Below are 14,023 nucleotides of genomic sequence, written 5' to 3'. Positions count from 1 at the left end.
AAAAAAAAGACAAACCCAGGCTGGCCCGTGGCTCACTCGGTAGAGTGCAGTGCTGATAACACCAAGGCCCCGGGGTCGGGTCCCATACAGGGATGGCCGGTTAGCTCACTGGCTGAGCGTGGTGCTGACAACACCAAGCCAAGGGTTGAGATCCCCTTACTGGTCATCTTTTTAAAAATTAAAAAAAAAAACCCAAACTTATGTAGTGTCTTAAAACAACAACCATTTTATATTATGCTTATGGATTTTGTGGTTCAGGAATTTGGACAGGGCATAGTGGGGATGTCTTTTCTCTATTCTGTAATGTCTAGGGCCTAGGCTGAGAAAACAAGGCTGGGGGTAGCTGGAACAGCTGGGGGCTGGAATCATCTGGAATCATCTCATTTGGCTGGTGACTGGACTGAGATGACTTTAAGCCAGGACTAGATTGGAACTTGTCCATGTGGCTTAGAGTTCTCACAGCATGTTGGCTGGATTCTGAGAGCGGACATTTCCGAAGACCCAGGAAGAAGCTGCATTTGGAAGTCATGTAGCAATACTTCCACTACATTCTCTTGGTTCTAAGTGAGTCACTAAAGCCCTATCAGGCCATCAAGGAATGTGTGGACAAGTTTTAAAACTGCAATGGTACATAATGAAGGGAAGAGTTGGCCCTGTGCCACAATTTTTGGCCTTTAGGATTGCCATGTCTTCAACAGAAACATGTTAAAGTCTTGCAGGGAATATTAGTACAAGTCTCCAACAAGCAAGGGACACAGAGGTCCTAGTAAATGTTATAGTGTTGTGTTCTGGCAGTAAAACACAGATACTGGTCTTAACCTGACAGTCGTGTCATCAGCTCAGACCCTCTGTCTTTATGTTGTCAGTGCCCTTCAGCCAAGGACTGCCAAGAACACACCCGTGCTTGAACTTGTTGGGTTTGTTGTTGCAGTGAGGGATAACACTCACCTTGGAACTGTGGGGTGTATCAGTAAGAGGGTATTAGAAAGAACCTCTTAAAGGATTTGGCCTTTGGTTGTGTCATTTGGGGATGGTCTAAAACCCCAGACGTTTACTCTAGATTGGGTGTTGTCAGAAAGTAAGGATAGTCCTATAATTAGGTGTTTTAAAAAATCTTATCTATAGTGAGGACAGATAGGTATATGTTAAGTTGTACTTTTTTTTAAAAAGTCACATTTAAGGAGGAGGATATTTGGTAGGAAAGTGAAAAACCTGTCCAGGACTGAAAGCTCAGACAAAACAGCTGTCCCTTTAGTCAAATTGTGAAGACAGATACAGAAAGCCAGCTGCAAAGTTAAACATTTTCTTTCAAGGTTATGCGGCAGCTATAAAATGCCATCATGGCTCCCTCTTTGTGTGATCACTGTTTTGTTACCAGTGATACCCCCAGAACTGCTTCTACCTATCTATTACTAGGGATACCCACTTGCTAAACTGCCCTCAGCTCATGACTGCAACCAATCCCCAGTTAATCCCTGCTTCTAATCTTGCTGCAGAAACAGCATCCAACCCAGAACTGGTCTCCCTTCCCTGAGAGCTTTCTCAGCTGGAACTTTAACCTTCAACAGGAACTCAAACCTAACCGAAGATGGCACCCTTCTCCCCCTGTGGAGTGCACCATCTTCGATTCCTCTGTAGTGTGCTCCCTTGTTTGCAAGTCAATAAATGATTTTGTCAGATAACAGGCTTGAGCCTGGTGGCTTTTGGTTGACTAGACTTCATCAGATGTAAGTAATTTAAGCTCATGTGTACTGCTGCCCTATGTGTCGGCCTGGCAAAACACCAATCCTGGATGAACCCAACACTGCTGCTATATCCTTGCAGCTGGAAGTCATGTTTCTGGTGGGTTTGTACCACTGTAAATTCATGGTCACCACCTTTTATTTGGCTGTCTGCACTGCCAAAAATCTTACTGTGTTTCTTCAACCCCTTTTTAACTGTTTCAAACCCTCTGCACTCTAATGTCCCCTTCATCTGCTAACTGATTTCTTGGTTCACAGGAAAAAATAGCCATGGGATAAATGTACACAAATGCATTTGCATTCACTGCATCCCTCCTCTTCCTGTGCAGGAAGTATCCCTCCTCTTGTGAAGGTTAGTTATTCAACATGTGCTGGAATCGTACCTCCTCTCTCTCATGAATTCTATTGATAATTGGTCTGTATTTTTTCTTTCTGCATTGGCTTTTTGCATCCGTTGTTAAACATGCCATTCCTCTCGTTTCTACCTTCATTTCTCTCCAACCACAGTCCTACCTCTGCTTCATAGTCAGATTTCTCAAGTGGTGTCCCATTTTTTTTTTCATTTCCTTATTACCTCGTATTTGCTCTTCCAACCCACTATGGGTTCTGCCCCCACTATATACAATGGCCCTTACTTGAGTCACCAATGATCTATATGTCAGTAAGTCCAGTAGACACTTCATTTTAGCTTGTCCTCTGGCAATATATGACACTGTCAAGTGACACCAATATTGAAAACCTTTAGGCATCTAGGACACAATAACTTGCTTTCTATCTTTATGATGTTCCTCCTCAATTGTGGGCCTCTTTTTTTTATTTATTTTTAACCTAATCTGTAAGTATTGGTGTTTTTCAAAGTCCGGTCCTAAGCATTCTTCTTTTCTCATGTTACAGTATTCTTGGATGATTTCATCCTCCCTGTAGCTTCAGTTAGTACCTATCAGCCAGTGACTTCCAGATTTATTCCGATCTCCTGATTGCAGACCTTTACTAACTTGCCATTTCCATCAGGTGGGTTTACAAAATTTGTCATACTATCCACAAATTTTCACTTCCTTTTACATCGCCCTCTCATTATGGCACTGCCACCTATCCACTTGCCCCAGCCAGAAACCCCGGCATTGTTTTATGATTCCTACCTCTCTCAATCCCCAGATTCAATTATCACCAAGAATGTAATTGACTTCCAAAATATTTCTTGGAGCTGTGCTTTTCATCCTCAGTGCCAAGGTTCTGAGTCTCTCCTGGTGCTTTTTCAAAAGGCTTTTAATGAGCTCTCCATGTCTGCCTTTGCACCCTACAACCCATTCTCCCCCACTCAACAGTTCAGTAATCTTTCTAAAGTACAAATAGCATCACAAAACCCCTCTGTAGTAGACAATTTCTATACAGGAGGTCCTTAGACATTAGAGAGGAAAAGGTTGGGGTGGCATAAGATCTATGTTTGCACTGTTTAATACAAACTAATGTTAGAAATTACGGAAAACATGGTTGTCTAAGGATGCCTTTGACTACACTTTATGTAAGATTGAGATCAATTTGCATATCAGCCTTTTTAAATGAAGGTGAATTTAGGGAGGTAGGTTTCTGACCATCCCTTGGGGCTGCCACCTTTGCTTAAAGCTCTTGTAATAAACAATTATACAGTCAGCGATGCAGACCGCATAGAAGATGGTGGTCCCATATGATTATAATCTGTAACTTTTCTGTGTTTAGATACACAAATACCATTGTGTTAAAATTGCCTATAGTACTCAGTACAGTAGCATGCTATACAGGTTTGTAGCCTAGGAGCTTAGGCTATACCATATAGCCTAGGTGTATAGTAGGCTATACCATCTTGGTTTATGTAAGTACACTCCGTGATGTTTGCATAATGATGAAATCATCTAATAATGCATTTCTGAGAAGTTATCCCTGTTGTTAAGCAGTTACCATCAATAGGCTTGGCTTGCCCTAAACAAATGAGCTGAAAGTATAAAAGTTGGTGCAAGGATTGGAAGCTTTATTCAGATAACTGGCATCTGGGATTGACCAGGCTAAAATCATCCCACCTTCTGATGCCTGTTCTGGGGTTTATAAAGGGGAAGAGACAGGAAGGTGAGGAAAGGATTTTGTCCTGCAAGCAAAGGGGGAGGCTGCTCATGGGATCAGCAGAAGGCCTGAGTCAGATATCAGGGTCTGGGTACTTTGGTGTCATGGAGTCTGCAGTTGGTGGACTGATGAGCTTCAAATCCTTGATGTTATCTCAGGGTCAGAGTCCTTATCTCCTAGGGAGAGCTCAAAGACAATAATCTCAGTTCATCACTGGAACATAAAAATACCTGACTCTAATGTGGATGCAATCTTCCTTTAAGCAAAAAGATGAGTTAATTATCAGCTAGGAAGTTTTGCCTTTCTCTTAGAATTCCTTTGCAGTTGATTAGGAAAGGTAAGAAAAACAAGAAAAACAAGCTTCAATTCTAAATTTTAGTTGCGTAACATCTAAAGTAAATCAACATAAGAAGGTGTTATGGGAGATAAACAGAAATAAACTTTTGAGAAGGATCCTTTTGGGGCCTGATTTCATCCCCAGGCAGTTTCAGCCATATGGTCAGTTTCTCAATTCCTCTGCTAACCTCAAGGAATTGATGATTATCAGTTCCTAAGTTACCGGCTAACTGAAATTTTCTGCTTGGTCTTAGTTACCCCAAACATGGCTGTTCTCTGGCTAAGGTTCCTTTCAAAGGTGACACATGACTGTACCTCAATAAAGCTGTTTAAAAAAACAAAACAAAAAGCTTGGCCAAAGACTTCTTTTTCTCATTTGGTTTTAGAAAATATATCTTAAGATAAAGTCCATAACTCATAAACCCATAATGATCTGGCCCCTGCTTACCTCTCTCTAATAGATCTGCAACATAACTAGCACCACTTCAGACAAGCCCAAGAACAAAATGGCGCCATCCACCTCCTCCCCTCTCCTCCCCCGTTCTCTTTTACAAGAAGCCTCATGGTTTTGGAGAAAATGAAACTTTCGGCGTTTCCGCATGCACAGAACTCTCCATCCCCATGACCTAACTCAATCCCCACCCCGGAATTACATCACCCAGCTCTTGGCACCAACATACCAATATAAGCTCCCACTGCCCTATGTTTGGTGCTGTCCTCCGATTTTCAGGGCAGCCCCGGGCTGTCCTCCATTTTGAGTACAGCCCTGCAGATTTCTTTCTTTAATAAAGCTTGAACGGTTCCCGGCATCTTGGCTCACTATCTTTCACTCTATAGCCCCACTTCAGTCTTCTGTCCCCTTCAGGCCTCTCTCTCCTCCCTAATCATGCTTAAACCAATCTCGCTTTTTTTCCGCCTTTTTAAGAGGAAAGATCTTTCCCTTGGGCCTCATGGCCTTAATACGGTGGCCTTAACTTCTGGTCGAAGTATCCCCCTAGTTTACCTAGCTAATACCTACTTAACCTTCAGATTTCAGTGGAAATATTTTCTCAGCCTAGGTTATTTCTGTCCACTATGTGCTTTCACAAACCTCTGTATTTTTTTTTTTTTTCTTTTTAATCTTGGCAGCTGGCCAGTACAGGAATCCTGGACCTTGGTGTTACCAGCAGACCTCTGTATTTTATCTTAGGAACACCTAACCACAACTGATCAAATGATTGTTCAGTCTTTCTTTCCAGGTCATCTCCAGCCTCCATCCTTGCCCCCAAGAAACTGGGCCTCTTTCCCTGCCTTATCCCTGGTGTGCCTAGCACAGAGTAGTTTCTCCATTGTCAAAGAACAAAATTATAACAAATTTATTTGAAGATTTCAGTTTTATCAGTGTAGAGCTAGGGCTGGGTCTGGAGCTCACAGACCCCTCAAGCCCGTTGTCCAGATTGAGTCACAAACCCTTCTCAGGCCAGGCTGGGTCCCCAGACCCCTCACACACAGGTCTATGAACTAGGTAACGGTCAAACAGGTCCTTGGAAGCCATAGGTTGGAAAGCATGCCTGCTTGCGTGGCAGTGGCTGCCTGAGGTAGTAGCCAGCCAGCCTGCTTCACAAACTCTGAAGAAAACAAGAATAGGAACAAAACTAAAAAGATACATTGGCATGCATGCACACTAATTCCAGACACACACACACAATTTGCTTACAAAGGATATGCTGAACCACACCCAATCAGACCAGAGGTGAGGGTCCTGACCAAACCATTCTATTTTCCCAACAATCAGGATTCTAGAATTGGGCAACACGTTATTCCATAAAATAGAGTAAGTGGTCCCATAAGCCAAGCAGAGGAGGTTGGTTTTATACACAGAAAAAGACTAAAGAAAGCAGAAACAAAGAAGTGGATTAGTCATTTCAAAGATACTTTCCTTGTAAGGTGGGGACCAGGAAACATAAAAAAAGATAAGCATCGAGTTACTATAGGTTCTCTATCTCTTTTTTTTTTTTCTTCTTTTTTTTCTCTTTTTCCTTTTTTCTTCTTCTTTTTTTTTTTTTTTCTCTTTTCTTTCTTTCGGCTCTCTATCTCTTTTGTGTAAAGGTTAAGATAGAGGGAATTTTATTTTTTTAAAAAATTTTTTTGTCCTTTTTGAGACCGGCCGCCACCGCGCTCAGCCAGTGCACGCTGTGAGCGCACCGGTCATCCCTATATAGGGTCCAAACCGGCGGCGGGTGTGCTGCTGCGCTCCCAGCGCGGCACTCTCCCCAGTGTGCCACAGGCTTGGCCCTAGAGGGAACTTTATTATCATACCTACTGAAGATTTAAACTGGCCTGTTCAGGAAATTGCCTGTTACCTTTGTCCTTTTTTTTTTTTTTTGGTGGCTGGCCTAAGCAGGGAACAAACACTTGACCTTGGTATTACAAGGGTGCACTCTAACTGAGCTAAGCAGCAGATCCCAACTTCTCCAAAAATCAGACCACAGCCTTAGTGACATGAAACTTAGCAGGGGTGGCTCCATTTAGATTGTTAGTCTGGTCTTGTGGGACCTAGTTCAGGAACTTAGTCCAAAACAGTGGCATTCTACGATTTTTATTTAACACCATAAACACTTGTTTAATGGCAATAAATAAATATAATGGACATGTCTACTTTCCATCTGTTGGGAAAACAGAATAATTTAATCAGGCCCCCTCAACTCAGGGCAGGTTGGGGGTGGTGCAGCATTCTTCGCGAGCAAGTTGTATGCGGGTGGAGTTAGTGGCCTGTGTAGCGCCGCCAGCTTGGCTGGAGTTTACCGCCTCTGGTGTCCACTTGCGCGCAGTCATGCTTTCCTATCTACCTTTCCAAGGATCTGTTTGTCGGTTACCTAGCTCATATTCCTGCGTGTGAGGGGTCTCCAGGACGCAGCCTGGCGTGTGAGAGATCTGGTGACCCAGCCTGGCGTGTGCGGGGTCTGGGGACCCAATCTGGCATGTGAGGGGTCTGGGGACCCGGCCTGGCGTGCGAAGAGTCTGTGACCCAGTCTGTGAAGGGCTTGGATTGAGTCACAAACCCTTCTCAGGCCAGGCTGGGTCCCCAGACCCCTCACACACAGGTCTATGAACTAGGTAACGGTCAAACGTAATAACTTCGTATAGCATACATTATACGAAGTTATACGATTTTGTTTCCTCTAATTCTTCCTTAAATCCTCCTTAACGATTAAATATCAGCACAAACTCACTTATTTTATATTCAACACCCATTTGGAATCTGAGAACAGGGAAGAACCCACTTTCTATGGCCAAGAATGTGAGTTGCTTGAGCTTTTATTTTGCTATGGGAGCCCAAGGAATTAGTCCCACCTTGCTCCATGGACAGAAGAATCTAGAAGATTACACTGCATTTCTAACACAAATTGAAAGGTTTGTGCATGTGCGTGTGCATGTGTGTGGGCACCCATGTGTGTGTGGTGTAATGGTTACAGAAAATCTAAATTGAAAGTTCGAAACATGTAGCTATAACGTTGGGGGGGCGGGACTTCCTGTCTTTGGCGGAGGTAAAGTGGCTTCCGGAAGGCGCCGGGAGGTTTGAACTTTGTTTCTGTCAGTGGTCACAGTTGGCGCTGCCGCCGCTCCGTCGCTGTCTGGACTTAGTGGCCCTCTCGGCCAAAATACTCTCCCTGAGGTCCTATTCCTTTACTGTTGCGATTGTTTTCTTTCATCGGGAAACATCACTTGTTGGTAATCTGTCGAATTCAAGGAACATCCCTGGAGAAGCGGTCGTGGGCCAGCACAGACGCTGCGCTTTAGAGCATTTTGGCAAATTAAAGCTCAGGTGCTGTTGCTTGGCCTCCTTTGCACAACTTTTCAGCCCAGAACTGCTGTGTGAGTGCAAGACGTTTGGTGGTTGTTTTGATGAGGCTCTTTCTGTAATGAGATATCGCATTTTGAAAAATGAGGTTCCCATTGATGTCAAAAACAGATTTGTGGCTTTTAAATCGTTAAACATACTGTGACATAATGGGCTGGGTGGTGAGAATGCAAACAGGAATAAGAGTAGAGATGAGGCTGGAAATGTGAGTTGGAGCTGGGTTATGGTTTCCCGTAGTATGCCAGGAACTTAAGTCATTACATTGTTTCTTGTGTATGTATGCTTGATTACTTAAATAATCCACAAAGTAGTCATACCTGAATAAAGCTGTTAGGAAAAAAACTTGGCCAAAGAAAGAGACCTCTTCTTTTCCCAATTTGGAATCAGAAAATGTCTTCCAACTATGTGTCAGCACTTGTTTTTTTCCAGGTAAACATACTTGACGTGTGTATATGATGGATAGATAAGATAGATATTGTGCTAATATAAATATATTGTCATTCGTTGCTATTAATATTTATTGTCATTTAACAAGTATGGAAACAAGTGATGTAAAGCAGTTGGTATGGTCTGAGTTGTGGGAAATTACCCATGACGGTAACACTAAAGATGGACTGGGGAGAGAAGAAACTGGTGAAAGGTCCCAGACAGTTGCAGGAGTTGAGGGGATGGTTAATGGCCTGAAATAGAAAAGGAGGAAAAGAGAGCTAGGTTCAAGAGTGGGACTCATACAGGGGAAAACAGAGTGAGAAGTCAAATATTGCTCCCATTGGCTACTAACATTTTGATGCTATTAACTCAAATTACGAATTCATGAGGAGCAAGAATTTAAAAATTTACTTATTCTTTCGTCTTTCAATGAATATTTATTGTGCTCTTATTATTTTCCTAATACTGTTTTAGATTCCAGGGATACAATTGTGAATAAGACAGATAAGGTCTCTGCTCTGGTTGAGTTTGTAGCTTAGTGGGAGGAGACAAAAGCAAGTAAATAAACGGAATCAGTTTTTGATACTGATAGATTCTATGAAGAAAAAATATGAAATGGAATAAAAAGGAGGTGGTTGGGAGCAACTTTACTTAATAGGTTAAGTTAGGCCTTTGTGGGAGTGACGTTTGTGTTGAGACCTTAATGATGACAAAGAATCAGCCACGTGATGAGCCAAGGAAAGGACAGCCAGGCAGAAAGGACAGTGCAAAGATTCTGAGATGGTAAAGGGTTTGTTTGAAGAACATTAAAAAGGCCAATGTGGTTAATGTGACCTGAACAAGAGAGAGAGAGTTAAGAGATGACATTTAGCGAGGTAGGTGGGGCCAGGTTCTGTGGCCTTTGCAGGCCATGGTTAGGAGTTTGGATTTTATTCTAAGTGCAAATGGAAGGTATTGGTGGGTTTTAAGCCAGGGAGCAATAGATCTGATTTTTATTTGAAAAGACCCCTTTGGCTACTATATGTCAACTGGACTTGAGGGAAGAGATGAGTGAAAGTGAAATTAGCGGGTATAACAGAAGTCTGCTTTTGGTGGGAGTGATTAAGTTCCCTTTTAGTTGTCGACTTTGGTTTATCTATGGGACAGGGACATGGAGAGAGATCTAGCAGGCAGCTACCTGAAAGTTCTGGAGAGAGGTCAGATAGATTTATTTATTTATTTATTTATTTAATTTTAATTTTTATTTTTTTAAAAGATGACCAGTAAGGGGATCTCAACCCTTGGCTTGGTATTGTCAGCACCACGCTCAGCCAGTGAGCAAACCGGCCATCCCTATATAGGATCCGAACCCGTGGCCTTGGTGTTATCAGCACTGCACTCTACCGAGTGAGCCACGGGCCGGCCTAAAGATAGATTTAGAAGTTCTCTAGATAAAGAAAATTATTAAGGTGTGAATCTCCTCAAGACAGACCATATGGTTATTAAATATTTACTTATATCCTGACATATTCCACAAAAGATTATAGGCTATATTACGTAACAGCTGATTACATATATTGAAAGAAGGTAAGATTTAAAAAAAAAGTGGGGGTATAAAAGTGACATGAGTGTTTATGGCAAGAAGAGATGAAATGGGGAAGCGTCCTTGATTCGGGGGAATGGTGAAGAAGAAATATGATTAAACTAAAAACAGAGGTAGAAGTAGGGAGGAAAACCATGGCAGCCCAATGTGGGGGGTGGGAGATGGGGGAAGGCAGAGGAAGAGAGAGTTTTGTGCATGGGAAGGAAAGTAGACAGTTCTGTCACAGATTGACCAGATTTAGTAGGATGAAAACTGAAGTTAGTGAGTGTGAGACATTGGTGACCATTGTGAAACAGTGTCAGTAGAGAAGTCGAGGAGAATTGCTGCATTGCAATGGATTGAAGATTGATAGAAAAGAACATGGGCAATGAGTGGATACTACACTTGAGAGGTTTATTGGTAGGAAATAGGGGGTAAACGGGAAATTATCTATGGAAAGTTATCTTTTTTCTGACAGGTGAAACTTGATCACCTGATTAGTGTAGGAAGGGATAGTGCAGAAGGGGAAATGATTAGTGTTAGAAAGGAATAAAAACATTTCATAAGATTCATTGAGCTCCTGCAAGAATGTTATTCACAATGCTAGGCATGGTCATATGTGTTTTCTCATTTAATCCTCACAACAATCCTGTTACTACCCCTATTTTACACATGAAGAAATAACATGAGGCTTATAGCTAGTAAATGGTGTGAATGAAACTCACCTCTCTAATTCCCCTTCTGTCACACCTATATGGAGAGCAAGGGGAAGATAGTCATTTCAGAGGTGGAAGAAAGGAAATCGAATTCAGTGAAATGAGGATAAATCTAAGATACTAGGAGATAACTTTACTTGCTCAGTGGTGACATGGAGCTATTTCGTTAATGCCAGGCTAGGGACAAAATCTAGGTATTTGGATTTCTTTTTCAGTGGTTTTTTTTTTTACTGCCTTAGGCCTAGTAGTTACTTTTGGCTTGCCTTTTCCATGTATTACAAATCATCTACTGCATTCTTATTGCAAAGGTAGAATTTGCTTGTTATTTAAAATGAGATATTGAGTGGATAATTTACAGAAATTAAACTTCAGAAGTAAAGTTACTGAAATTATAAAGACAGTTATAACTTTGTGGGCTATTGTCTCCTTCTAAGTCAGTTCCTATATTAGAGTAAAGCCCTAAGGGTTAATAAAAGCATGTTGTTAAGGACGTTAACTTCAGATTATTTAAACGTATGTACTAAGATCACTTTTCCTCCAGCAAACGTAAATGCAACGGCAATGTATTTTGTTTATGTTCTTAGAAAATGCATCCATTTATTTTGATAGAACTTTTGTATATTAAGAGAACTATTTGTGCTATCATGTTTCCTATTTTCTTTAGTCTTCACCTGGGAAGGACACCTTATCCTGTCATAGTAATGGCTGCTGAACTGCGAATGGTACTTTATGAAGATGATTCGGTGCAAGTACAGTATGTTGATGGTTCCAAATTGCAGCTTTCCCCCTGTGGCTCTGAATTTTTATTTGAAAAGTCACCTCCTGCTTCAGCACATCCTTTAGAACAATCAGAAAGAATTCGTCAAAGGACACACTTTGTTATTAGCACTTACCGAGTAAGTAAATACCAGGGCACTTCAAAAAGTTCGTGGAAAGTTTCATATTATCTTTTAATTCTATTTTTCCACAGACTTTTTGAAGTACTCTTATATGTCACAAAAAACTACTCTTTTTAACACCAAAATATTGTCAAGGTGGGCTAGAATTTGAAAAGTAATTAATATTCTGGATTACTGTCATTCTAAATTGATTTCTAAACCATTTTACATTTTTTAAGATTACATTTTATGTTTCTGTTTATAGGACCAACTACAGCGAGCCCTAGATTTTCGAAACTCTTCAGCTACCTTCCCTTTTTTATCTGAAAGCATCATACCTTCTGAAAGAAAAAAGGTGATTTTTTAAGAACCTCCTTTTTATGAGTAATATTTCAGGACAATTAGAAAAAAGTAGTTTAATTTTTTTTTCCGGGACACTTGGGAATAGCCACATTGGTATAGAATGCACAGGCCTATATATTTCACCAGGCTAAGGAACATAGAAGATACTTAGTTCATCTCCCTGTCTTTTCTTTTTTTTTTTTAATAGCCAAGGATTATAAGCAGAACTTTTCAGTTTGGGGGCTTTTTCATTCTCAGAGGTCTCAAAATTAAGAAATTATTTGACCATTTTCAGTAACTTATGTGTAGCTAATTGTTAATGTGTAGTAGAGATGTGTAATTATGTTTGGTAATAAAACTTTATTCTTTTGCTTATATTGTATTTTGGAATTTTAGGAATAATAATAATAACTATCATTTATTGAGAGTTTACTATGTGTCAAGAGCTAGAAATAATATTAAAAATATTTAATAACACCAGTATGGCATGGGTACCTGCTGATCAAAAGATGTTTAACCGGGCCAGCCTGTGGCTCACTCGGGAGAGTGCGGTGCTGATAATGCCAAGGCAACGGGTTCGGATCCTATATAGGGATGGCCGGTTTGCTCACTGGATGAGCATGGTGCTGACAACACCAAGTCAAGGGTTAAGATCCCCTTACCGGTCATTTTTAAAAAAAAAAAAGATGTTTAACCAATCAAAACAGGTACATTGGCTGGTTATCAGCTGCTTTTTATAGGCGCAGAAACATGTCTCAGAGAGTTCACCTAATTTGTCTATGGCAAATTTCTAAGTGGCGCAGTTAGAATTTGAACATAGTCTATTTGTTGAATATAGTCTATTTGACTCTGAAGACTGTCTTTTAGCTACTTTCTACTGCCTTTCTATGCTGTCATGATGCTTGTCTGCCTATTGAGTAATTTTCTATTATATTGTGGCAAAGTAGACATAAAAAACTGTAAGCTGTGACTTAGTCTAGAATGCTGTTTATCCATTGTGTCTTTTGAGTAACTATTCATTGAAACTACAGCACTTGCTGTTGAGGCTGCAGTAGGGTTATTAGATAGTCTAATCCTAGAAGAGAGAATTTTCTTACTGACCATCCTTACAAACCACCTTTGCCGTCAATAAATACTGCCCTTAATTTTAGCATTCTAACATCTATACATATAGGTATCACTGTAAATTTAAGAAGTTTTCTTGACAATAGTTTTTGTAAATTTAAGATTTTACATAAATGAAAGTTGAAATGTTAAACTGTTGGCAAAATTGTTTAAAAGACTGTTGTGCAACTCCTAGTATTTATATTTTATGTGGAGAGACACAACAAGCACTGTTACTTGTAACGAGTCTCTTTGATGTTGGTCAGGATCAACTTACCTTTGAGTAATTTAATTTTTTAATTTTAATTTTTTTTTTAAAAGATGACCAGTAAGGGGATCTCAACCCTTGGCTTGTTGTTGTCAGCACCATGCTCAGCCAGTGAGCTAACCGGACATCCCTACATAGGATCTGAACCCGTGGCCTTGGTGTTATCAGTACCACACTCTCCCGAGTGAGCCACAGGTTGGCCCTAATTTAATTTTTTTAAATGTTACTCTTTAAGCCACCTGGAATTTATTTTAGTATGGTGTGCCACATACTATCTAGGATAGGTACTTTATACATGTTATCTTAGTTAGTCCATGTGATAACCCTCCAAGATAGCATTTCCCATATGCTGTTCAATAATTCCAGTACCATTTATTAATTCTCTTTTCCCTCTTGCTTTGAAAAGCTTATGTTATTACGTGTAATATTTTAAGATATGATTTAGTCTGTTTTTGTATTTTTTGAGTTCTGTTAATGGTTTTTATGCTAGTTCCATACCATTTAAGCTATGCTTGCTTTTTGTATAGTACATTGTAGCAATCGTCCTCCTCATTTCTATTCTTTTTCAGTGTAGACTTTTGGGGTAGGGGTTTGGACAAATCGGTTTATCTCAATTCATTATACGTTTTAAACCAAAATATGTCTAACACTAAATATAATCCGGATGATATTCTCTTTTCCTTTTCTCTCATGTGTCTGTGTGTGTGTGTGT

The 14,023-nt window shown here is 40.5% G+C and overlaps 1 protein-coding gene across 1 annotated transcript in view; it reads left to right on the top strand.

Annotated features, from left to right (window-relative positions):
• Window positions 1-11,420: 11,420 nt before the first annotated feature.
• Window positions 11,421-14,023, top strand: part of LOC103601865 (uncharacterized protein C5orf34-like) — a gene marked incomplete at its 3' end in the record, with an annotated part of 11,388 nt that continues 8,785 nt past the window's right edge. Inside the window, exons 1-2 of the mRNA XM_008586275.1 lie at window positions 11,421-11,615; window positions 11,863-11,952. Coding sequence (XP_008584497.1) covers window positions 11,421-11,615; window positions 11,863-11,952 — 285 coding nt within the window. The remainder of the gene's footprint in view (window positions 11,616-11,862; window positions 11,953-14,023) is intronic.

Source organism: Galeopterus variegatus, unplaced genomic scaffold (assembly GCF_000696425.1).
Source record: "Galeopterus variegatus unplaced genomic scaffold, G_variegatus-3.0.2 Scaffold3913, whole genome shotgun sequence".
Classification (NCBI taxonomy): Eukaryota; Metazoa; Chordata; class Mammalia; order Dermoptera; family Cynocephalidae; genus Galeopterus; species Galeopterus variegatus.
This window is presented reverse-complemented; position numbering and strand designations above follow the sequence as displayed.